The 26,239-nt window shown below is 40.5% G+C and overlaps 1 protein-coding gene across 1 annotated transcript; it reads left to right on the top strand.

Annotated features, from left to right (window-relative positions):
- The first annotated feature begins 1,298 nt into the window (after positions 1-1,298).
- Positions 1,299-25,989, top strand: LOC139713932 (uncharacterized). The gene is made up of 20 exons (XM_071625651.1): positions 1,299-1,509; positions 3,597-3,763; positions 4,780-4,953; positions 5,518-5,583; positions 6,311-6,415; positions 7,037-7,147; positions 7,639-7,821; positions 8,842-9,007; positions 10,235-10,290; positions 10,819-10,918; positions 11,767-11,818; positions 12,905-13,082; positions 13,473-13,697; positions 17,106-17,200; positions 17,729-17,913; positions 19,468-19,768; positions 21,676-21,917; positions 23,834-23,923; positions 24,582-24,722; positions 25,913-25,989. Exons 1-20 carry the CDS (start codon positions 1,299-1,301, stop codon positions 25,987-25,989), a joined length of 2,925 nt encoding a protein of 974 aa, XP_071481752.1.
- Positions 25,990-26,239: the final 250 nt, after the last annotated feature.

The following is a 26,239-nucleotide window of genomic DNA, read 5'->3' as shown; positions in this document are numbered from 1 at the left end:
TAAATGTTTGATAGATTTACTCAAGATTTTGTCCCTTCAGAAATAACGTACCAGTGTACAATTGTACCTTGCTGCAAACTCTCACTCTCTCTTGCTCTTTCTGTTATAGCAGTACCTGTACATCTATTTTGTTCATGTAGAACTGTTGACTCTTAATATTCTTTGGATATTTGTGGGGGAAAAAAATCAAATTGTCATCATGAAAAATGCTGATTCTTGTTAAGGTATAGCATGTAAAAATCTGCGATAACACAGGGCAGAAGAATGATATTAAAGATTGATTTCATTACAAATACATGTATTACATGTATTGCATTTAAGATGTCAACAGTGCCCCAATTAAGTACAGGTGTACTGATTCTGAGAGGGAAAAGGAGTTGTAGAAGCACATGCTTTACAATGTACATCTCAAAAAACAGTACACATGTAATGTATTGTACAGACCTTGATTTAAATAAAGAAGAAGAAAGAATGCACAGTCATATGATATGTAAGCAAGAGAGGGAAAAAAATTGGATTTGAGTCTTCTTTTAATTTCTTCATGATGAAAGTCTCTAGCTCTGATGACTTTCCTACAACACGTTGATAATCACATGACTCGTGTCAGACTGAAGTGTGAAGTGAGTTGTTGCATGTTAACCCGGTGAAGACCAATCACAAGCATACTGTACATTACATGGTACTTTGGCAGGTGTCTATAGGAAGTGTGTGTGTTACATGTATAGGAAACTGCTTGTCCGCAGCAGGGTAAGATGAATACTCATACATCAAAAAAGAAGAAAAGAAAAGAAAAAAGACGAGAGAGAGAGAGAGAGAGAGGGAGAGAGAGAGGGAGATCTGTACTTGACGGACCTCATTCTGTATCATCTTAAAGACTGAAAACACAATGGAGTGATTTCCTATTTTGGAGATGCCAAGTGTAACTTTTTTTGGCAGTATTTTGTACTGTTTTGCACTGACGTTGTTGTTTTGTTTTGTTTTTGTTTGTGGTGGGGGGGGGGGGGGGAGGAAGGGGCAAAAAAACGATGCTGTATGTTTCATGGAAAAAAAATGTTTTTCCCAGATTGCATCTCCACAGCTGTAGACCTACATATTACATGTATGTCCATTTCAGGAAAAGTAGAAATACTGATTTTCTACTGAAAATGCCCCCTTTCAGTCTTGTCAGAAAACTGCAATGCTGTTAATACAAGGTTGGCACCTGTGCTTCGCATGTACAGCTTTTTTTTTTTTTCATTTGTTTTTGTTTTTTTTTCATCTTGAATGCCATCTCTCTTTGTCCTCTCTGTATATACCAGATGAAAAGGCAGAAAGGAGACGTGATGCAGGTAGCGCCCTCTACGGGGGACAAGACCATACCTGACGTGAAGGGACAGGTTTCACCGGCCCACAGGACAGGTGTCATGGAATCCAGCACCTCCCTGCAGCGAGAAGTGTCCTCCCCAGCCACCCAGATCCATGCAGCCGCCGTCAACGGGCAGAAAAATGCTCTTGTGAAAGTCCTGAAAGGTTAGTGTCGTATCAACAATGGGATAATATGCTGTGCATAAACCAGTACAGTGTATGTATTCTAGGTACATTTGCCAACTATTGCAGTGAACGATAGTGTGTAAATGAGATTCAGTTTCCCCATAGGTAATTATTTTTACCATTTGTATGAGCTTAGATTAAACTGGTAATTTCAAAGTCTGTAGCAAACAGTAGATTTTTTTTTTTTTTTTTTTTTCAGGAGTAAGCAAGAAACATGAGACTGTATATCTCAATTTTAGAGTCAAGGCTTGTCTACTATTGCTTCTTTGTGCTATCCTGGCCCTGTTTTATGTAGAGTTAAAATTGATTATATAGTTGATTTCAACTGTTAAAGTCTATGGCAGCCTGTGTGGTAAGGAAGTTTAAAATAGATTTTATCTTTTGATAAAACGGGGCCCCTCTCTTGGAAAGATTAACCCGTTGAGGATGGACTGATTCTGCTACAACACGTACTGTGTATTTCCCATAGACACAAAACTCGTCCTCGGCGGGTTAAGGAACATTTTCAGAAACGCGCAGTTTTCAGTATAAAATTCAATGCTGATTTTGAGGAGAGTACATGGTAACCACCCCCGCTCCCTTAGATAAGAAGACTGTAGAAATGGAACTTTTGTGAAATACATTGTATGTGTGTGGGGATTTTTCCCCAGTTTTGTTTTGCTATGGCTGTTATATGTGTTTGTGTGTGTTATTGTTTGAGCATGTGTTTGCTACAACATTTGCAGCTGTGACAATTGCTCCGATCTTATTTTTATGCCTCCGCCAACGAAGTGGCCTGAGGCATTATGTTCTCGGGTCATCCGTCCGTCCGTCCGTACGTACATCCGTCCGTCCGTCCCTACGTCCATCCGTCCTTACGTCCTTACGTACGTCCATCCCGTTTTGTTTTTGTCGATATCTCAAGAACCGTGTGGTGGTTTTACATCAAACTTGGTATGAGGGTATATCCTGGGGGGATAATACTTTGTTTGGATTTTAGGGGCACGTGGTCAAAGGTCAAAGGTCACAGATTATTTTGTGAAAAAAAAGGTTGAAAATTCATGTTTTTCTCCATATCTCGCAAATGGTTCAAGGTATCTTCATGGAACTTAGTATATATGCTTGTTCCAATGGGCAGTGATTATCTAGGGAAGTTGGGGGTCGTGATTCAAAGGTCAGGGGGTCAAAGGTCAAGGTCAACTCCTCAAAATATCACTACTTTCCTTATATTTATGCAATGCCTAAAGTTTTTTTTTTTTTTTTTTTTTACTTGATGTATGCATGTATTACCCAATATATATTCTGTGGGAAGTTTCTTGCCAAAGGGTCAAAGGGTCAAAGGTCAAGTGAAAGTGCTGAATTGCACTTTTTCCTCCATATCTCGAAAGTAACTCAAGGTATCATCATGAAACTTACATATTTATGCATGTTCAACCTGACAGTGATTCTCTTTGGAACTGTGAGGTCAAAGGTCAAAGGCCAGGTTTAGATAATGCTATTTTCCCATTTGATACTGAAATTATACTTTTTCTCAATACCTTGAAAATTACTCAATGCATAAACTTATAAAAGGGTCAAAAGTCAAGTAAAAATCATCAGTTCCCCAAATACCTGCACTCTGACATTTTAGTCATTCATCCAATTGAACCTAGTTCTAGGAAAGTGAACATTCAGCACATTTGTGTCATACCTGTCATTTTAATATTTTGCCAGTTGTGTGAAACTGTCATCACACATTGTCAAGACATTGTACTATACAATGTAGACCTATTAGGAGAACCATGCATTATGGCGGAGGCATATCAGTCGCCGTAGCAATATTCTAGTTTTTTTCTCCAAAGACTTAGGGTTAGGGTTACGGTTAGGGTTGTGATAGGTTTTAGGTTTAGTTTGATGTGAGGATTAGGATTAGGGTTAGGGTTACGTTTGTGGGTAGAATTTGTGTTTGGCTTTAATAGCGTGCAGAGATTTCATGGGAGCAATATTGTTGCAGGAGCAAATGTCATGGATCCTTTTACAATAGATTGCATGGAGCACTATGTAATCAGATCCTATTCACATTGTTTATGCGTTCAATCCCGAAACAGCCTATCCCAAGCAGGTGGATCAGCCGGACCAGTTTGGGCGCACGCCCCTCATGTTCGCCGTCCTCGCTGACCGCCTGGAGTGTGCCGAAGTTCTAATCAAGAAAGGCGCAAATGTGGACACCAAGGACAATGGGGGAAGGACAGCCCTCCACTGGGCAACTTACAAGGTCAGGAGATACACTGTACACCGTACCTGTAGGCATCCCCCTTCCCCTTCCATTGGAGATGAGGTTGTCTCAGAGCATTATGCATTTCATTACCTCCACTGAAGAGGTTATGTTTTTATCAGCGTTGGTTTTCTTGTTTGTCTGTTTGCAAAATAACTCCAAAAGCTGGGAACGGATTTGGATGAAGCTTGCAGGAAAAGTTGATAATGGCACGAGGAATAGATGATTGAATTTTGGTAGTGGTCCGGGAATTTTTATTCATGAGTTTTTGAAGGATTTTGTAGCTTTTGGCAAATAGGGTCAATGAACATGGCAGTTCGAGCTACAGGTACATGAGGTTTGCATATTTGCACTAGAAGCACATGCTCTGCTCAAGTCGCCTTGCAGCATGCAGGAATCTGATGAGGTAAACAAAGGCTTCTTTATCATTAAGAAAATTGGATGATTTTCAGCATGCATGTGTCATGGGTAGAAATGAACTGCTTGGCAGAGGTCTGCTCTCTCACAGTGCTTTTCTGTTTTTTCTTTAATTTCTGAAGACGTTCACAGTCAGGAAATATTAAAGAGCAGTCAGCCAAACCTGTCTGTTTATGTGTGTATCTTTCTGTCTTCTTGGTTTAATTAGAATTGAGTGTATTCTTCATCGCATTGGAATAGGCACCAAAGATAACTTGGAAAAATCTCTAGTAAATTTTAGAGAAGCAGTGTGCAATTTAGATTGGTCTATATTTCAAAACAACCCGAACGTACTCTTGTAGCATGCAATATTAAACTTTATTACTGATTGAAAATTGATAGTATTTTGCTATTATTAATGGCTGTCCTTCCTCTGTACTTTCCTTTTTGAAAGTAGCTCCTCAAATATCATACATGTTTATTATGCAATATGCAGCCTATTCCTGTAAAATGCAAAGCACTACTGTGGGGTATTCATAAGGAATTCTAATGACATGTTCATTGTGTTTGTGACTCGCGCCACCACCTCATGAATTCTCACCTGTCATGCTGCTGTACAGGGGCTCTTCCGACTGTGCAAGCTGCTGGTGTCGAAGGGAGCGTACTGGCGGGAGAAGGACAACGACGGTCAGACGTGCCTCCACTTTGCCACCAGACACAAGGACACCCGCTGCCTGGCCCTCATCATGAAGCAGCTCTTGCCTGGAGAGATGGACGAGCAGGATAACTCCAAGGTACAAAGGGAGGATGATTAGGGAGCTTTAGATTTTTCGCGACGGGGACGTTCAGAGGGGGAAAAAAAAACCTGTTCTGAGCATGCGCAAAATCGCTTATCAAACTTGATCTATTTATAGCTTGCGTCATCTGAGTTTTCTCTACATGTTATAGGCTATTTTTATGCCCGCTCACGTGCATATTTGCCTCACCAGGTTGATTCATAAAGGCCCAAATTCACGAAGGTAGTTTGTGGTTGAAGTTTAGTCCACGGACTAAAACAGACATGAAATAAGAGTACCTTGCACCTTGCATGTGCATGTGTCAACGTGCTTTCTTTACTGGATGTCTGTTGGCATATGCAGTGTGTCATGCTCATTGTGCAGTCAAAATTTGCATAAGCCCTAGGTGAGATTAGACTTTCTTTTGTGAAGTTCAGCTGAATAAAATTATGTCCACATGTCTTGAGGAGAAGGGGGCGGGGAGGTAGGGTTCTAATGATTTGATGTAGATACAATCAGACAGACTCTGGTTTATGCAGTAGTAGTATAATGTTTGTTTCTCCCTTTCTTTTCATATGACAGAGAACTGCTCTTCACTGGAGTGCTTCCTATGGCAATGAGGAAGCAGTGAGGATGTTGATCAAACATGTGAGTGATTTTAACTTTGTCTGATGTACCTTTAACAATAATACTGCATGGAATATCAGTTGTTTAGTGGTGCAGGGAAGGTTTGAAGGGTTAAAACAATCCATGCCCTGAAAACAATAACTCTCAACCTCATGCCATCTTTTGTTACATGTTCTAGCATTTCACACATCCTTAGGTCCCATGAAATGAATGGTTGGAGCACAGACGGCAGTGCGGTTCATAGATGCCACTCTCAAAAATGATATAAATGCCTTTAATATTTTATTTCAAATGATATAGAATGGACAGTGCCATCTTGGTGCCATTGATAGAGACACGTAACAGCACAAAGTGACCATTGCAGTGCCCAAAAACATATCTACATTGTAACTCCGTACCAATATAACATATCATAATTGAATGCACAGAACCACCAGCTAGCCTTAAAATTCATCATAATGACTAGTCATGAGCAATCACAATGATATAACTTCTGATAATTAAATATTACTGCAGTTCATATGACAGTATGATAACTGCATTCCTGTGTGTCCGTCTCACCACTTTGACAGCACAGGGATGTGGATAGTGATGGAGACTGCCATGTCCAAAATGAAGCTGAGCATTGTACCTGTAGTTCAGCTACATTTGTATACTGAAATAGTGGAGTTTGCATTGGCTAACAGTTATATTTCATTAACTGTGGGCATGTTGTTTGTTTGTTTGTTTTTTTCTTTGTGCATGCCAGAGCTCCAACATTGGCATCCCAGACACAGATGGGAAAACCCCTTTACACTGGGCAGCTAATGCTGGGGATTCCCCTACTGCCATCAGCACGGTCCAGCTGATATTGGTGAGTACACATCGGGTCTAGGGCAATTACTCCCTGGGCAATTTCCCCGGACCCTCCACCTTCCCCTAAACCGTAATCCTAATCTTGAACCTAATTCTAACCTAACCCTTAGCTTTACTCTAACCTTATCACTGACTAGTATTTAGCGGGGGATGGGGGGGGGGGGGGGGGGGGGGTGATCGCCCTGATACGGAGTAAACCCAATATTAATTTTATCATTTATGAATGTGAATTTGAGTTTGTAAATGTGTGTGTTTGTGTGTAGGTATGTGTGCACACTAAAACACATTTAGCAGCTATATTTAGTGTATACCCCCTAGGGGTAATGTACTTTTTTTCCAGGAATCTGTTCCAAGTAAAAAAGCATTAGCAAGCCTTTTCTTAGTGGTAGAATCACTACATCCTGCATCAAAAATGTCCAGATGAAAGTTATTTACCGAACTGATCAGCAGAGCAGCCTCTAGTGCAAAGTAATTTTCATAGCTCCTGTGTTTAGGTATCCTTTATGAGGCACTGCTTTACAGCCTTTGATGTATATCATAATTAGGGTCCAGTGTTGGAAGATTCGACCAAATCTCATCTTCTTGGAAGTAAATCATCTTTTTATTTTATCCCCTGCAGGACACAGAACCAAGTGTAATAAATTGGCAGGACTACGAGGGCAGGACAGCGCTTCACCTTGCCGTTGCCAATGGCAACACCTCCGTTGTCCAGCAACTTGTTGATTTCCAGGTAAGTCAGGAGCATTAAGATAGATACTCCTTGTGTTAAACATGGGTGTTAACATAAATGACTCCTTTGCTTTAAAGAGTACAATATCTCAATATCTGAAGTTTATGTCTGAGGCCTTACTTTTTTTTTCTTTTTTGTTGTTGTTGTTGCTGAGACTGGAGAGTGAATGTCAATGAATAGAAAGTACCCAATTCCCCAATCCCCATTCTGTCGTCATGGCCTTTCGTTGGACTGAGGTACATTGCTACACCTGAGTAAGCTTGCTAACTTTTACAGCTAGGTTAAGTTTGGTTGGAATACTGAATGCTGATGGAAAAGCTTCACAAGTTAAACCAAGTACCTGGACACATATAGAGTTAACAGGAATTGCCATCCCAAAATTCTTTAGCCAAATTCTGAGCAGCCTGCTGTTGCTGAGTTTCCAATTTCTCTCTGACCTAGTGGTCAAGTGTTCAGTTTGAATGTGGTTACTTCATATTCCCGTTTTGCAGACACCCTTGGTCAAGTGCAACATCTCCGTCCTGGACAACATGTTCCGCACCCCGCTGCACTGGGCGGCGGTCCTGGGTCACACCCACATGGTAGGCATACTGCTGGACAAGAATGCCAACTACAGCTGCTCAGACTCCAACGGCGCCACGCCCCTCCACTACGCAGCACAAAACAACCACACAGTGAGTGTTTGTTTAATTCAATTCAGTTCAATTCAATTCAATTCAATTCAATTCAATTCAATTCAATTCAAGTCAATTCAATTCAATTCAGTTCAATTCAATTCAATTCAATTCAGTTCAATTCAATTCAGTTCAATTCAATTCAATTCAATTCAATTCAATTCAATTCATACATTTATTCAGTAATAAAATTGTTTGGAGATAGAATGTGGAATATGGAATGTTTGCAAAGTGTAGCAGGTACAATTTAGCACAAGCAAGAGGTTTGTTAAGATAGAATGTACCCTAAAGTCATTGAATAGACATCAGTCCATATACCATTATGTATTGCAGTGTATACATTAAAATACCGAGTGATAAAGGTTTCTGGCAAAAATAAACATACAGCAAAAGTAGAATGTGGAGTGAGAGGATTAATTTTTCCATATATTATTTACGAGATTGGATCTGTCTGCTGAGAAAAGGTTTTTCTTCTATGCCATACAATTCTGTGCTATAAAGTTCCATCTGACTTTCTTGCATACGTGTCTGATGTTTGATTACACACCATTTATGCCAACTCCAGAGATGCCGACTGCTACTTTTTTGTAGTACTTGCAGTACTATCTACCTAGTTTTGCAAAAATACTGTAGAAAAAACTTCTTTCCCAAATCATTTAATTATGGAGGTCTATGGCAGGAAAGGGGAAAAAAATGTCTTTCCAGCCAATACAACACACACCTTTTCATCCCTCAGAATACTGCAGTGCTGTTCTACAAGGTTGACATACATGTACCTTCATCTTGGCAAAAGGCTGAAAAGAGGAGCCCTGCTGATGCACACACACACACACACACACACACACACACACACACACACACCAAAAAACAAACAAAAACAAAAACAATAACAACAACAAAACAAACAAACAAACAAACAACAACAACAACAAAACAAAAACAAAGCACATCTACTGACTGCCAGAGTTCTGCCAGAGTTTAAAGCCATGTGATATTGCTCTCTCTCTCTCTTGTTGCTAGGAAACGGTGGAGCTGTTCCTCCAGAGGGAAGGCATCACAGACGAGCCGGACCTAGAGGGTCGGTCCGCCCTGATGTGGGCTGCGGGCAAGGGGGCCGATGGTGTCCTGGAGGTCATGATGAGATACGGACAGGACATCAACGCCACAGACAAGACGGGAGCAACAGGTAAGGATTGGTGGCGAGCAGCCTGGGATTGATACTACACTACAGTCCTAGCTAGTGTCAAACTTGGTCGAGTTAACTCTCATAGACTCACTCATAAAATGCACAGTGGGTGTATGAAAATAGGTGCAAAGTTTTTGCCAAAGTGAGGTGTACACTGTGTGTGAAGGGGTAAAAGTGCCAAGTGTGTTCAAGACTGTAATCATATGCATTTCTATTTGTATTATATGAACGTTTTAATGTCTGGCGGTTTTTGATATTATATCTGTGTTTTGGAAATTGAGCTGTAGAATGAATATGCAATAATGTTATCATATACATATTTATCTGTAATGTAAGTCTTTTTTTTCATAAGCAATTTGTATGTGATATTGTTAATGTTATGTTGTATTACTGTGTAAACTACCTCAATTCGGCCTGTTTTGGCTTCCATGGTAGTTTTCTTTTAAACCATTAATAAAATCAAATAAGATAAAAATAAAGACATTCCCCTTCCACATATCCCTACACCTTAAACAAAAAAATGATATCAGGAGACTGAGCATTTGCTTGTGCAGCTCCTTTACTTTGGAATGATTTACTATTAGAAATCAAGAAATCTCCAATTAATAGTCTTAAATCAAGACTCAAAACACGTTATTAAACACATCTTTATGCCTCTTCCTCAAAGGGTACCGGAGGCATTATGTTTTTGTTCTTTCTTTTTGTTTCTGATTATGGTAATGAGAGCCGCCGAGTCATTAAAACTCAGATGTAAGAGTAAGCCTTGCACACACCCCCCCCCCCCCTAAAAAATAAAAAAAAAAAAAAGATTGAAAACCCCCCCCCAAAAAAAAAAAAAATCTCAAAAAACAGAAATATTAAGGAGCAGAAGTACTTATCATTTGCTTATAGGGAAATAAATATCAACAAATCGCTAACATGCAAATTATTTTTTGTCTATCGTTATTGTCAGTGAATGATCTTCTACAATCAAGCTTTTTGGCTTATCTACAATCAATCTTTATGGCTTGTCTGAACAATCCAAAATCTATGCTGACTTTATGAATATCATCATGATAAACTTTCAAGTAGTGGAGATGTCTAGTGAAGTATGTCATGAATAATCGATTCAAGAACCAAACTCCAAGGCACTGCAGTGGACAGATGCAGAAGAGAATGTTGACTCCAAATAAAAAAAAAAAAATCATGATGATTTATCCCCCCTTCTGTTTGTTTTGTTTTTAACAGCTCTGCATGCAGCTGCCATGTCAGGCCATGCCAGCACTGTCGGAGTTTTACTCAGGGTAAGTAGCAATGAGCAGTCCTGTCACTGTTGTGTCATTTAGAGCATTACAGATTTTCTTCCTTTTTGGCTCTCCTAAACCCCTTGTTGTTAAAAAAAACCCCACAAACTGTCTGATATTTGAGAATTGTCATACTGCAAGATCTATGTGGTGACATATTATTTTACAACATGTTAACTAATATTCTTGACAAGTTAAGTTTTGAGGAAATGATCTTGTGGACACAAACATCTTTAATGATTGTGCAAATAAAAATTGGAATTGATGTGTATAAATGACTCATTTCACAGACTCCCTTTTATTTTTGGCTTGAGATATTCACTTTAATACCAACATCACCATGCTTTCTAAGTCTTTGTATTACAAGTATCCAAATTCTGTCCAACTGTACCATGGTACAGATTCCAGAGTCACAGAAATCTCAAAATGATAGTCATACAAGAAGGAGCTTCTTTCCCGTTCAAAAAAGCTGAGGAAACATCTAAGTATTTTGATCCATGTGATTGCCTTTTGTTTCCAACCTTCAAGCATGAAGCTGCTGTGGATGTACAAGACCAGACGAAGCACACGCCCCTCTTTAGGGCAGCTGAGATGGGTCATCTGGAGGTCATGAGGTCACTGGCTGAAGGTAAAGTCAAGTCTTATGCAGTAATTTGCTGTTTACTTAAAATCACAGTGAAAGATTCTTGACAAAGTTGTAGCTGCAGAACAGCTTGCTTTGTATAGTTTGAAAAAGTTCAGGCATAATTTTGTCATAATAGTGATTGAATATAAGGGCATCATCTATGAAAGTCATCTATTGAGCTGTGTACTATTGTTTGTGTTCTGCTGTAACACAGCTATGCAATGTTTGCATGAGGGCACAACTCGCTTGATTTCTTTCAAATCATCCATGAGGTCATTGCAAGAGATATTTCTCCTGCTAAGAACACGGGCAAGGGCCCATAACAATTCACAAGCAACTGGTATTTACATTACTTACCCTATGGAAAGTTTTAGCAGCCCCGGGCAAGGGAGTAAGTGGGATTGTAGTACACTATCCATCAATAGGACCCTCAATTTTTGAAAGGTGATGTAGTGAGCTGTGTGATGCAGGCAACAACCAATCTTGATGGTAGTACTTTCTTCAAGCCATTCTGCTTTACAAGCACTTTCTCATATGCACAGCCCTGTAGATCAGCTTAATTACAAATTATCCACATGCAAATGTGCACGTAACATCACATTCCTTGTGCTGCACCGTAGCTTCTTGTCCAATGCTGCTGTGGCCCATTACCATTGTAAATTAGAGTGTATGCAGGATTTCAAACTCGTAACTGTGCCAACTGCCAAAGTTTTCAAAAACCATTTACACTCTGACATCTGCATTACCACTGTGAAAGCTCCCTTTTTACTCAATTGATAAATGAGAATGTAAACTGAATTATATGCCATTGTTGGAACTCTTCTTGAATGTTGTTTTGATCTATTCTCCAGGAGGTGCACAGGTGAAGATTGTTGACCAGGAAGGGAGATCGCCTCTCCATTGGTATGTTATTCACCTTCAAAATGTAGAATATAATAAGAAAATAGTAAAAACAAATAAAAGGCAAGAATATTAATCAGAGGGATGAAGGTTGAGATGTGAATTTCCTTCAATTTGTTTCCCCCTACAAGTGAAATTTGTAAGGTTGCAACTGCTAATCTGTCAATTACAGATCAGCAGTTGTGATCTTACAAATTTCATTTGTAGAGGGAGACAAATTGAAGGAAATTCACATCTCAACAAATAAAACTTATAAATGAGGGTATGTTGTGTCAGCAAGTCGATGTGTAGTGAAATATGGTACTGAACTCATGAAACTAATGTTCAAATTAGAATCCTGACTATGAATTGCTGGTGATTTGTCAACACCTTGTAATAAAGGTCTCGGTGATGTTACAGAGGTTGTTGACATAGAAAGCACAAGCCAATGTGCTGTTGAAGAACAAGTCAGTGCTTTGTTTATTTTCCATGGCACTGCATGAAAATTGCAGTGCCACTCTCTCTTTACTTGGAACAAGTTGAATCACGTAATTGCACAATAGAAGCTGTAAAGGAGTGCTTTACAGAGAATTAAAGTAGTGTCATATACTGTGTCAGGTTGCACTATGTTTAGACCAGCAGAATTAATTGTAAAGGCCTTTTTACAGCATGGGCAGAAACTGTAATTGCAAGCTCATGGCACAACATGAAGGTTTGAGGGCCTCTCTTTTCCTTGGAACAAATTTGAATCAGGTAATTGCAAAAAAGAAACTGTAAAGGAGTGCTTTTCAGAGAATTGAAGTAGTGTCATGCATCATGTCAACCTGCACTATATAGGCTAGTAGATATAATTGTGATGGCCTTTTTCATAGTACGTGCAGAAACTGTGTAATTGCTGTCTCAATCGCACTGTTCAGTATGAGGAGTATGAAGTGATGAAGGTGTTGGTAGTCTTATCCAATTATTATCACACCATTGTCATGCCTATGATGACTTTAGTCTTATACTTATAATCACCATTGTCATGTGTATGATGACTAGAATAATTTATGAAATGCTAATCTGAAAGTTGAGACCTGCAACATCTGTGTGCTTTCCTCTCTCATCCAGGGCTGCCCTAGGGGGTCACTCCTGTGTGTGCCACGAGCTCATGCAGCATGACATCACCCCAAACGTGCAGGACAATGCAGGACGCACCCCACTCCAGTGTGCGGCGTACGGAGGCTTCATCCGTTGCATGACTCTCCTCTTAGAGCAGGGCTCCGACCCTAACCTCCAGGATAATGAGGTAACCATGGCGATATGCCTCTCTCCTATGACTTGCTGTGTCATTTGAAATTATTTTATCAAGATGTTTTAAAATAAACATTGGCAGCATAGGTGTAGGTAGGACTTTAATGAAGAGAGTGCCAGGAAAAAGTGTGATGGGTACAGTAGACGCACATATCGATTTAAAAAAAAATTGCAAGTTCACAAACCATTACCAATACCTAAAACTGTATGACTCTTTGAATAACAGTAAGTTGTGTAAAGGGAACATTTAAATGGCAGCTTGTCTTCATTTTTAGACTATCCTGAGACTCTGGTTTTAGGGTCTTGTAAAGTCTTTCCCAAAAAAAGATCAGAAAAGTTATACAAAGAGCACAGATGAACTAGCTGGCTGGCCTTCTACCCACAGGGCATGACAGCTCTCCACTGGGCCTGCAGCACTGGCTACCTGGATGCGGTCAAGCTCCTCCTTGACCATGGGGCCTTCCCCAACCACATGGAGCTGACCGAGGACCGCTTCACACCGCTGGACTACGCCCTGCTCAATGACCACCACGAGGTCTCGCAGTACATGGTGGAACAGGGGGCCCTGTCCATCACTGGCATCAGGGACATGGCAGCTACACGTATTCAGGTAAGCGCTGCAACCACAATGTTTTGAAGAGTGGAGTTTGGGGTTGCATGGGCTTTTTCCGGGATAAGAATATAAAGAACATGGAAATAAGAACAATAGTCACACTTAGCTTTTGTTCACTGCAATATTGTTGTTGGGAGATCATACCTTGCTTACTTACTGCCCATTATGCCGATCGGCATGTAGGGCAGCAACAAAGGTTCTCCACCTCTGCCTGTCTTGGGCCATCCTTGTCATCGTTCCCCCATTTTGCTTTAGCTCATTCTCAACCATTCTCCGCCCAGTGTTCCTGGGCTGTCCTCTCCTATGTTTGCCTTCAGGTGTCCAGTTGAGGGCTGTGTGGGTAATATTGTCCTCTTCCTTTCTAACAACATGCCCTATCCATCTCCATCGTCTTCTCTTGATAATCGTTCCGATGTTTTCCATATTGCATCGTGTTAATAACTTCTCATTGGAGATCATGTTTGGCCAATGCATACAAAGAATTCACCTTCGATTTTTTTTAGTGTGTGGAATGTCGAGAGCTTGGTAAGATCACTATCAGTCATCCTCCAACATTCTGATCCATAAAGGAGAGTGGATGATACACAGCTTTGATACAATTTCATTTTGGTCTTTTTACCGTACTGTGATGACTGCCACACCTTGTTAAGTATCCTAAATACATTTCTGGCTTTGTTAAGGCGATTCCGAATGTCAATCCCTACTCCTCCATCACATCTAACTGTACTTCCTAGGTGAGTATACTGTTCTGTTGTTGAAAGTTCTTCTTTGGGAACATGGGTGGGTGAGGGGTTTGGAACATTTAGCTGCATTCACTGCAAAACCTATGTTGCCATTTTCAACTCGACAATTGAAATTGCTATAGAAACTTTTGATAAGAAGAACAAATTCCTCTGGGATGCCATACATTCGGAATATTCGCCACAGACTATCCCTGTGTATACTGTCAAATGCCTTCTCAAAGTCGATGAAGGTGATATACAGCTGTCGCTGCCATTCAGTACACTGCTCTATGATATTCCTTAGTGTGAATATCTGGTCTGTGCAACCTCTTCCTTTTCGAAATCCCGCCTGTTCCTTTCTGAGCTCTTCATCTACTGCACCCGCTATTCTCTGTATGATGATTTTCGCTAAGATCTTTCTTGGAACTGACAGGAGTGTGACACCATGCCAGTTATTGAAGTTGCTAAAAGGGGCATTCCAGACGATTTTCATAATTTCACATCATGTAGTACATAAATCGACAGCTCCATGTATAGATTTGTGGAATTTATTTCAGTCCTTTAGCAGAGAAACCAATTAACTGAAAATCTTAAACAAATTACACTGAACAGTGTTGATGACATCAGAGCCTCACATATTTCAGAAATGTAGCAGTGTAATTCCATTACAGTAGCGCTTGCTCAACAAGTTCACCTGTGAAGAATCTATGCATGCCTTCTTCTTTTGTTCTGCTACCTTAAGCCCCAACCCATGCATTCTTATGGTGAGGCTGCATGTCATCATCCTTGTTCATTACAATTTGTTATGAATTTTGAAAACATTCTTATTCCTCATCCCAATCACTATAAATTCTGAAACTCTGTACTCAGTTTAAATAATTTATAGTTGTTCAAATGTAAAAGTCTGAAAATCATCCGGAGGTCCCCTTTAATGCTCCTTTTTGGTGTTTTTTTAAACTATAACATGTTCTGTCCATTCTTCTAGTATTCTCTTCTCATTCCATATCATTGCAAACAGCAGCGATTGGAGTACTTCTGCTGCAAACTCTGGGTTTGCTTTAAACAGTTCTGCATTCAAATTGTCTTGTCCTGGTGCTTTCCCATTCTTGAGTGATTTTATAACTGCTACAATTTCAGCTTTACGAGGTGGGGGGGTATCCACTTCCAGGTCAGTTTCCGCCTCCTGCATGTCTGCTTCTTCTATTGGTGGTGGTCTATTAAGGATTTCGTTGAAGTGTTGGGAGATTATGTTTCTAAGTTTTTCATGCTGAGCAGCAAAGACAACTTCTGAAAATATTATTGTCATATTTACCCACCTATCTATTTCTCTGTTTTCTTTTTGATGGAGGAGGAGGGGATCGGGAGGTGGATATTTGAAGGGATGGAGTTGGAAATTCCCCTTTCCTGATCTGAAAAGCGTACAGACTATGTAAATGAATGCTCATCTTACGCTCTGTGGGAGTTTGCAAGTAGTTTCATGTGAGAACAAGTGCAAATGCAGTATTGAGAATAGGAAATCATGTTTGCTTGATTGTTTGTTTATGGGTTTATTTACACATTTATTTCTTGGTAGGAATAAATCTGTTTCATGTCGTTGTGATCTGGAATATTCCAGAAACGTACAGTAGATCTTGTGGATAGGCGCCCAAATCACCGGTATGCAATAAGAAGCAACAGCATACTATACATATGACCCCAACTGTGTATTCACATTCCTAGGAATTCTTAGGAAGCTTAAAGGAACCAGTCAGTAATCTTGATGGAAATGGAAATGTAAGAAAGCATGAAAAAACATGGCAACCAGGAAGACAAGATGAATCTACAAGTATTAGGTCATTCTTTAGCTGAAAAAGGTTGTAACTTTATGGGTCAAAGGCACAGTTAGACTAAAGTTACTGTTCAAAATCATGTTGTCCTTTGTTAAATGTGACCACCCCCCCCCAAAAAAAAAACACAAAAGAAAAACAAAACAAAGCAAAACTCAAAGTCCTTGTAGTGAGTGAGTCACAGCTTGAGCACACAAGCATGCTATTTCACTACTCACGAAGAGCATTATGAGGAACCCTTTTAAGTGTAGACTATATTGCACTCCTGGTATTAAACAGAAGAATAATAATGACCCCTTCCCAGCCGTTCTGCCCAAGATGATAAGGTAGCAGACAGTGCTACCAAGGCACATTGTACCATTAGACAGAGCAACAGAAAAAGGGGATGCAGCATATGATGTGATATTTGGTACCCTGGGGTACCAAATAGAAATACGCCATTTTGTTGAATTGTGTTTTATTTTCTGTGCCGTACTCTGGGCTACCAAAAAAGTGTAAAAATAATTCTTAGTTTTATTATGCACAAAAATGTTTTCTTGTTTGTGATTATGCAACAATATATGCATGCAAACAATAACTTCTTTTATTTTTCTCATTAACATGCTCTGTTGTTCTCTTTGCTGTAAAAAAAGTTGACGTGGAGGGAAACTCGGCATTATGATTGTTATTGCTACGCCGATTTATGCCGGCGCTGATAATGAGAAAATAGTTGCCGTGACAACATTGTACAACTGTATGATAATGGACATGAGATGCCGCAACACAACGCCGTGCCCCGGGTTATAAAAGTACCCTGGTGTATGGAGTGACGAATCATATGGACATTTTCTCCACTGTTTTAAATCTTTGTTCCACAGGCACGCTTCCGCGGCTTCTGTGTTCGCAAGACTTTCGTGGAGAGGAAGATGCTGCTGATGAAGCACGAGCAGCTCCGGAAAGATGCTGCAGCCAAGTAAGAGGCCGCCTTTCACTTTTATCACTCTCATCCATTTGCTTGACATGAGTGAGCTTGGTGTAATTGCCAACTTCATTATTTTTTTTTGACGGTCACATGTGACTGGTAATAAAAAAGAATTATGCAGTATAAACTTGAATAGAGAGTTGAAACATGCAGTAATGGTCATAGTCATACTTGATTATACTTTTCTTTCCATTTCTTTTTTCCCTCACATTCTTCTTTTTTTTTTCTTTTTTCTGCTTACTCATGATATAAGCATTACTCTTATTTTAGTATTTGATGTTATTGTGAACATCCCTGTAATCATTTTAGATATCGTTATCATTATGTTTTTTATGTAGCAGAGAAGCAAAGAGTATGTGCAGAAGGGAAAGAAAATACAATAATGTGTAATTTGAGAACATACAGAAATGATAGATATTCAGTGATGATAAATTTATATTCATGTATACAATCATCTTATTATTTGTGAGTCACATCACAAAAAAATAAACCAACTATCATTTTTTCCCCCTGTATCAGGAAACGTGAAGAGCTGAACAAGAAGACCGATTCCCAGGATGAAGGCTACCAGGAGGGGAGTGACCGAAGGGGAGGAGGTGGCTCCGAACACCTTAGCGGATCCACCCGGTCCTCGGTCAGGCAGAATGGATGGACAGCTGCTGGGGGTGGCAACCCAAACAACAACAACAGCAACAACAACCATGGTAACTATTGGCAACCACATGCTGGACTGATGATGTTACTTTGTGATGTTTTTTTGTTTGTGTGTTTTTTATTTGCTTGTGATATGAACCACAATATACTGTCTTGATTCCATGGAATTAAAAACATACAGAATTCATTTTATTTGGCCTAGCACTAAACATTACTTCTCCTAAAATATCCACTTTTATACTAATAAGTCATATGGCCACTCAATAACCTGCAGAGTGTTACCGTTTTTTGTCTCGCCCACCAAGGCGAGACTAAGGGATCCAAATGGCGTCCGTCCGTCGTCCGTCCGTTGTCCGTCGTCCGTCACAAATGTTAAAGTTTACCTGCAAGACTCTCTTATGATGCATAACTTGGCAACTGTTACAGCATTGGCAGCCACACTTGGGTGATAGAAGCACTAGGGGTATCTTCATGTTATGGTGTTGTCGGAGGTCATGTGATGATGTCAAAGGTCATTTGAGGTCATATATTAAAGAGTATGTGCAAGACTCGTTTCTATGTTAAAGTTTACCTGCAAGACTCTCTTTTGACAAATAACTTCACATGAGTTGCTTGGAATACAACCTAACTTGGGTCATAGATGCACTTGGGGGTACCTTCATGTTATGGTGCCGTTGGAGGTCACAGGATAAGGTCAAAGGTCATTTGAGGTCATACGTTAAAGTTTACTTGCAAGACTCTCTTATCACACGTAACTCGACACATGTTGCTACAATGGCAATCAAACTTGGATGATGGATGCACTGGGGGTACCTTCATGTTTTGGTGCCATAAGAGGTCACATGATAAGGTCAAAGGTCATTTGAGGTCATACGTTTAAGTTTACTTGCAAGACTCTCTTACATGTAACTCAGCACATGTTGCTACAATGGCAATCAAACTTGGGTGATGGTAAATGTCTCTTGGGAAATTGAATGTAACCGCAAGGTCAAAGGTTACAGAGGGGTCAACGAACTTTTAGGGCCCAATGTTAAGTTTTTAGGGCGCATTTCATTTATGGCTCATAACTTTTGATCCCTTTGTTCGTTTGTGGCCAAACTTGGATGGAAGATGTCCCTTGGGGAGTTAAAGGTCATCACAAGGTCAAAGGTCACAGAAAGGGGTCAACAAAATTTTTAGGGCCCAATGTTAAGTTTTTATGGCGCGTTTCGATTATGGCTCATTACTTTTGATCCCTTTGTCCGTTCGTGACCAAACTTGGATGGTAAATGTCCCTTAGGGTGTTGAAGGTCACCACAAGGTCAAAGGTCATAAGCAGGTCAATTAACTTCTGGGAGTTATAAAAAATATTAATTCCTTGTACGCGAATGGACGAGACACAATTTGGCGATTGCCTTGTTTATGAATAAGAGATTGCATCTATACATGAGAACTGGCTTTTGTAGATATGAGCAACATGCAACTACTTACTCCACTCTGTTGATGTACAGATCATCAGCTGCATCCCCAATATCTCATTCTGATTTGGACAGAAATATGAAAAGCTGGGTGTTACAATACCATAAAGTAATTTCTTTTACACTTTGTGACTTGGTCGAATGCAGGACATCCAGGCGGGATGGATGCTTACTCGGAAGACTTTGAGCACACCGAATCTCTTCTGAGTGAAGATCCATCTCATGCGATGATTGACGGAGATGGGGTTTCCATGGCAATAGCCCCACCCCTCCTCTCGGGGAGCAGCCGCAATCCGTGCTCGGAGCCGCTGACGGAGGCCGTTGGTGACGGGGACAGGGCGAGGCTGCTGGCTGGCAGGAAGGCGGTGGTGGGCAGGGAGAAGATGAGGCTGGCTGATATGAGGAGGAAGAGGAAAGCAGCAACCGTCATCCAGCATGCATGGCGCAAGTATGCATTATAATATCTGCGCCAAATATTTTGCGAGGTTTTTATTTTCGCGAATTTCGCGAGTCAGATGCTAGTCGCGAAATTAGAGACACACAAAAATATTGACCCTGGTCCAGATGTGGATGTGACGTACGTGTGTACATTTCTCCGTTCAGTACAGGATTTCACGATCGCGAGTTTAACCACTCGCGAAATCGTCTGGAATTCCCGATTTGCGAAAATTTAGACTCGCGAAATATATGGTGTATACAGTACCTCTATTATCAAACATGCATGTGTGTTTAGTTGTGCGTTTATGGATCCATAAAGTGTTTGTGTGTCTATGTATAAATCCATAAGCCTCTATAAATTTGGTATAATCCCAGAAATATTAATCTACTTACTAAATAGATATAATGGATGAAAATCGGTACGAACTTGATATGAACAGTATTGTATCTACAAGATGTCTGGATGGATAAAAGAGAAAGAGTAGTAAAAGGCAGATTCAGATAATATATGACCCACTCTCATTGTCCCCGCCGAACGAGTTCGAGCAGGGGACTATGAAACGGGCTCCGTACGTGTGTGTGTCCGTGTGTCCGTCCGTCCGTCCGTGTGTCCGTCCGTCCGTCCGTGTGTCCGTGTGTGCGTCCGTGTGTGATCAAAATCTTCAATTTGCTACTTCTCTGTCATTTATGAGCCAATTTTGATTCTGTTTGCTTTATATGATAGCACTACATGGGAGCTTTGAAACTTCTACACAGAATTTCTGTCGTGACCTTTGACCTTGACCTTTGACCTATATTGCACATTTTGCTACAAAATGCTACTCCTTCGCCATTTCTAACCCGATTTCGATTCCGTTTGCTTTATGTGATGGCACTAGGTGAGGGCTTCAAAACTTGTACACAGAATTTTGACCTTTGACTTCTTTGACCTTTGACCTTGATTTTTTGACCTATATTGTACATTTTGCTACAAAATGCTACTCCTTCGCCATTTCTAACCCGATTTCGATTCCGTTTGCTTTATGTGATGGCACTAGGTGAGGGCTTCAAAACTTCTACACAGAATTTTGACCTTTGACTTCTTTGACCTTTGACCTTGATTTTTGACCTATATTGTACATTTTGCTACGAAATGCTACTCCTTCGCCATTTCTAACCCGATTTCGATTCCGTTTGCTATATGTGATAGCACTAGGTGAGGGCTTCAAAACTTCTACACAGAATTTTGACCTTTGTCTTCTTTGACCTTTGACCTTGATTTTTGACCTATATTGTACATTGGCTACAAAATGCTACTCCTTCGCCATTTCTAACCCAATTTCGATTCCATTTGCTTTATGTGATGGCACTAGGTGAGGGCTTCAAAACTTCTACACAGAATTTTGACCTTTGACTTCTTTGACCTTTGACCTTGATTTTTTACCTATATTGCACATTTTGTTACAAAATGCTACTTCCGGCGGGGACATATGTTACGCACCGCGTAATTTCTACTTTTCCTTGTTATTAGTTATTTTACGTTGAACATACAACAGTCATCTTGAATTGCGGGTTCGGGTATCTTTCTTTTTATCATCGTACTGATGACATCTCGGGGTAAGAATATGATGATGATGAGTATAATATTTTCTGTTGTTTTATTTGAATTAGTGTGAGTGTGTGCTTCAAGTAAAGAGGGAAACTTGTGGATACATGATAACCATCTGATTTTAGAATTTTTCTTCCATGATGTGTAAGTTGTAAAAAGCCGTCATATATGTGGAGCCTTATCAATAAGCCAACTTTTCAATACCTAAGACATTTGAGTCATGTAAAGACAGCCCAGAATTAGGAATGATAGAGGATCACAAAATTCGCCGACCCTTGAGTGATGATAACTTTTGTCCCCTATTGTCTCCTCTGCCTCTGACCGGTCAGCTACCGGCAGCGGAATACCAAGATGGGCAAGACAGTCAACGAGGTGCAGCTGCGGCGGCTGATGCAGCGCGACGAGAGCAACTGGGAGCGGCAGGTGGCGGCCTGCACCATCCAGCTGGCCTGGCGCCGATTCTACCGGCGCAAGCTCCTGAAGGCCCTGGGCGGGAACCGGCCACTGGTACACACCTACGACCCCCAAGTCATGGCCCTCAGACAGCGCCTTGTCCTTCAGAGGGTGTACGGTGAGTACCAGGGTTTCCAACAGTCTATGAATCTGTGAAAACTGTGGAGATACCACCGCCACCACCACCACCACTACCACCACCAACAACAACTACAACTACAACAACAACTACAACTGCAACTACAACTATTACTACAACTGCAACTACAACAACTACAACTACAACAACAATCTTTACCAACCAAAAAAAAGATCAACAAACAAACAAGCAGAAGCAAAAGCAAATACAAATGCAAAAACATAACAAAACAAAACAAAATGGACATTTTGGAAGGGTCCAGGTTGGAAATGTGAAAGGTCAAATGCAGAATGTGTTTTGATTAGAAGCAAATCTTGGATACAATTGTGGCTTATACTCATCACTCTGTCTGTTTTTGATGAATATATGTGCATTGTCTTCATTCATTGTTATCTGATGTCTATAATTCAATCATGATAAATGCCTATTATTCAGTGCTTGTTAATGCGTATAATGATGGCATACTACATTCTTTGCCGAGCATACAAGCGTACTACAATGATGATAGCCCCATCTCACTAGACGGCGATTTCGCTACGATCATCAAAAATCGACAAAGCGCGGCGGATCGTGGCTTGATCGCTTTAATCTTCTCCATTGTATCTTGAGCAGTTCAGAAGCGCGGAGGGTTGCCACCGTTGCCATGGTCGCCGACCTCGCTACGGAAGTTTTGAACATGTCCAAAACTTCCGTAGGAGGTCGCCGTGGCTTTAGAGCATATCACAATCGCCTCACGGGCGCATTAAAAGAGCCACATTCATAACTCTTGACGGGGTGGCAATGCGTTAGGCGTAACTCAAGCGCATCAAAAGCGGCCCCCATCGCCCATGAAAATTACCACTTTTACAGCATTACGTAACAGTAACCAACCATGAACGATAGAAAGTGATGCAAAGACCAGGAAGGTGGACATGGAGAAAAATGTATAAAATTGATTTTTCCACGTACACTCAGTACAAATATACTCTGTTTGTTTGTTTATCATATACCATTCCAAGTCAATGAAAGTAAATTAAGTTGTAGTCTTTTCATATATATCTTCATAAGTTTGTCTCATTGTAGGATACAATTTGTAGTTTGCTCATAAGCTGGTTCTTTAATATTATATTCACATTTTACCTTTTAATCGAATGGATGACTTAACCAATAGTGCAATTTCACATCAGGGGGTGTTTCATCAATTTAGTCAGCGCTGACAAGTTGTCAGTCACTGACAATATCCATAGTAACAGTCAGTGACCAGAGCCTCTCAGCCAATCAAAACCAAGGATTTTGCTGAAATTGTCAGTGACTGACAACTTGTCAGCGCTGACTAAGTTGATGAAACACCCCCCAGGTTCAAACTGGTGTGTTCAAGAATGCTAAGATGCAAGGGTAAAACCATATTCTGCATATCCATGTTGGTTTGACACTGACATCTGCCTGAAGAAATTCAATCATGAAACCCATTTTATACCCCGATTGCTTGAGATCGTAGCATGAGCCCGGCACAAACGTATCACTGTCGCTCCGATCGTATCACTGTTGTAGCAAGGTCTTGATAAGCGTACGAATATCGCAACACAGTCGGTTCGATCGCAGAAGCAGCTCGTCTTGTCAGCCTGGAAATGCGGCAACAACATGGCAGAGTCGTATTATCATCGTGGCACTATCGCCTACAGCGCAGGTTGAGCATGTAGTGTAATCGCCTCAGAGGCTAAAAATGGAGACGGACGGTGATCGCGCCACGATTTGTTAAATCGTCACAAATCGCCATGGTCACCATGGTCGCCTTCCTAGTGAGATGGGGGCCTAAGGAAATATGTCACTTCATGGTAGGCAGGGAACAGCTTTTTTTTTGTCTCAGTCTTGTGTTAGTCAATCATTTCTTTCGTCTTGTATGGTTGTTTGTAAAGGAGAATCCATGGAGGCAATGGAGTGGCACCCAGGACCGCCAGAGAAGAAGAATCGTCCTGATTACATGAAGTACATCCCTTCCCCTGCAGGTATTGTTCATGCCTCCATCTTTGCTTGTCTATGAGCCTGTGTGTCTTAATTACATATGCTCATGTATTAAAGTTACCAGGATTTGGTCACAGTAATGGTAACAATCAAAGAGACTGCATATCTAATCAATGGGAAATCAAACCTAAATATTCATGTGGCTTGAATGATTGCAGCAATGTTAGTTCAGTTTCATTTAGTCAAATACATTATTTGACTAATTTAATGATGTATTAGTCAAATACATTAGTGAAAGTTTGAGGAGGGATGGACAATCTGTTGAAAAGTTATGAATTTTTTGAAAGTCTGTGCCACCGTCACTGGATGAGAAGACTGCACAATTTTGTGATGTCATACTATTACGTGGAAAATGATATAAAGAAATATGAAGACAATTTGAACATACTTTCACTTGTCAGGCATAATAATAGAACACTAGACTTTTATCTTTCGGAAAACAGGGGAATGATATTGGTCAGTAACAAGTCAAGGGAATGTGTACTTTCCATGGCAAACAAAATTTGCTAGTAGTAGAATTCTTCTCTGAAGATAACTGCTATGAAAATGAATTTGCAGTGCAGCGCGCAAAGCCCATCTGCAACGTTGCACATCTAATATGAATTGTGAGTGATTTGCGCTTTCCTCTTGGTTTGTTTGTAGCCTTGTCGTACAACTTTGCCGTGGAGCAGTACAAACCAGCCAACCACAACCTGGCAGCCAGCAGTCTAGACTTCATCACCCTGCCCAGAGCCGGAGGGTCGATGCACTACGATGACTCCACTGCCGTCACAGAAATGAGAGGTGAGTGCCATGGTGAGCTGTAAAAGACCAGGGTCTCGGTTTGTTTATAATGATGTTAGGATATCAATCCTTTGCTTAAATAACGACTTCTTGTAGCAACAGCCAATCCTGTTCTAACCATGACACTTGTCATTCCAGCAAGAATTGTTTTCATAACAACTTTCTAGGAAGTGAAGCTCAGATTATATTCTGATGCAGTGTGTGATGTGTGGGCATAAGAGTACTTTAACTGCAGCACAGAGTCTATGGAGTTGTCCCCTTTTGGCTCTCACTTGATGACACTGCTATGGTTGCTTTTTGAGCACGTCCTTGGTATTTTGAAATCCTGACAGTAAAGGTAAAACAAAAGGGGAAGACGAAATGTTTAGCAAATGCAGACAAGCAATGCAGTGACAATTGAACACACATTTAAAGGGGATGGCTAGTAACTGATCAGTGGGAATCAGTGGGAATGCTGGAGGATGATTGTTCCAATCCTTGTGGGATTCATTTCAGAGTACATTATATTTCTATTGTTGTGTGAAAATTATTTGCTTCAGAATGGTCTCATATTCAAGTAATGTGCAGTTTTATGTTTCCAGGTTAGCGTGCTTGGTCAGTGACGGGGCATTAATCTGCACATTACTTGAATATGAGACCGTTCTGAAGCAAATAATTTTCACACAATAGTAGATATATAATGTACTCTTGAATGAATCCCACAAGGATTGGAACAATCATCCCTCAGCATTCCCACTGATTCCCATTGATCGGTTACTAGCCATCCCCTTTAACCCAAACTGAAAATTCACAATCTTGAACGGATTGTCCAGTTTTTGTCAAACTTCACTGATGTGTTCTATTATTTCTGCTGTCATTGTATCCATATATCATATATTTAGAGCAAATTTCTCTTTCACCAGCACAAAAGTGGAAAATAACAAAGTTCATAAATGTTTGACTAGGTAGCTGTAACAGTTCCACTAAAATTTCCCTGATAAATCTTCTTCTTTGCCTTTGCCTTTCTTCATTGTCCATTACAAAGGAGAAGAAAAAGAGGAATAAAGGAACTGCAATGTGTTTTGATTTGATGGTGATAACTGCAATGTTTTCTTATTGATTTCCAAGGATGTTTTCTGTAGACGTTACAGAGTATTTTTTCTCTGATGTTGCATTGCTATTGATTTTCTGTTTTTGTTTTGTTTTTGTAGAGATGGACTACCTGCAGCAGGTACCTGGTACTTTGCCTCAGTCTGGAAAAAGCTTCTCCTACAACTCCTATGACTAAAAGCCACTTCAAACTTCACGACTTTGCCACGGATTTACTGGTTGTACGACCTTAAGACTGGAAGTGTGACGTCACCAGCCTTGCCAGTTTTTAGTCGTGTGTCTGGATCTTAGTGCCAGTCGTAACGATTTGACACGCTGAACTTTCACGACTAGTGGTGGGCTTTCAGCCAATCACGCTATAGTATAATGCCATAAAGCCAGAATGGTCGTAAGCCTAGCTGTGTAGTCTGATCATAGAGTGTGCGGTG

This window comes from Diadema antillarum, unplaced genomic scaffold (assembly GCF_040938485.1).
Source record: "Diadema antillarum isolate AM-2024a unplaced genomic scaffold, OU_Dant_1.0 seq00002098_RagTag, whole genome shotgun sequence".
Taxonomy (NCBI): Eukaryota; Metazoa; Echinodermata; class Echinoidea; order Diadematoida; family Diadematidae; genus Diadema; species Diadema antillarum.
Note: the sequence above shows the minus strand (reverse complement) of the source record. Positions and strands in the feature narration are given on the sequence as shown.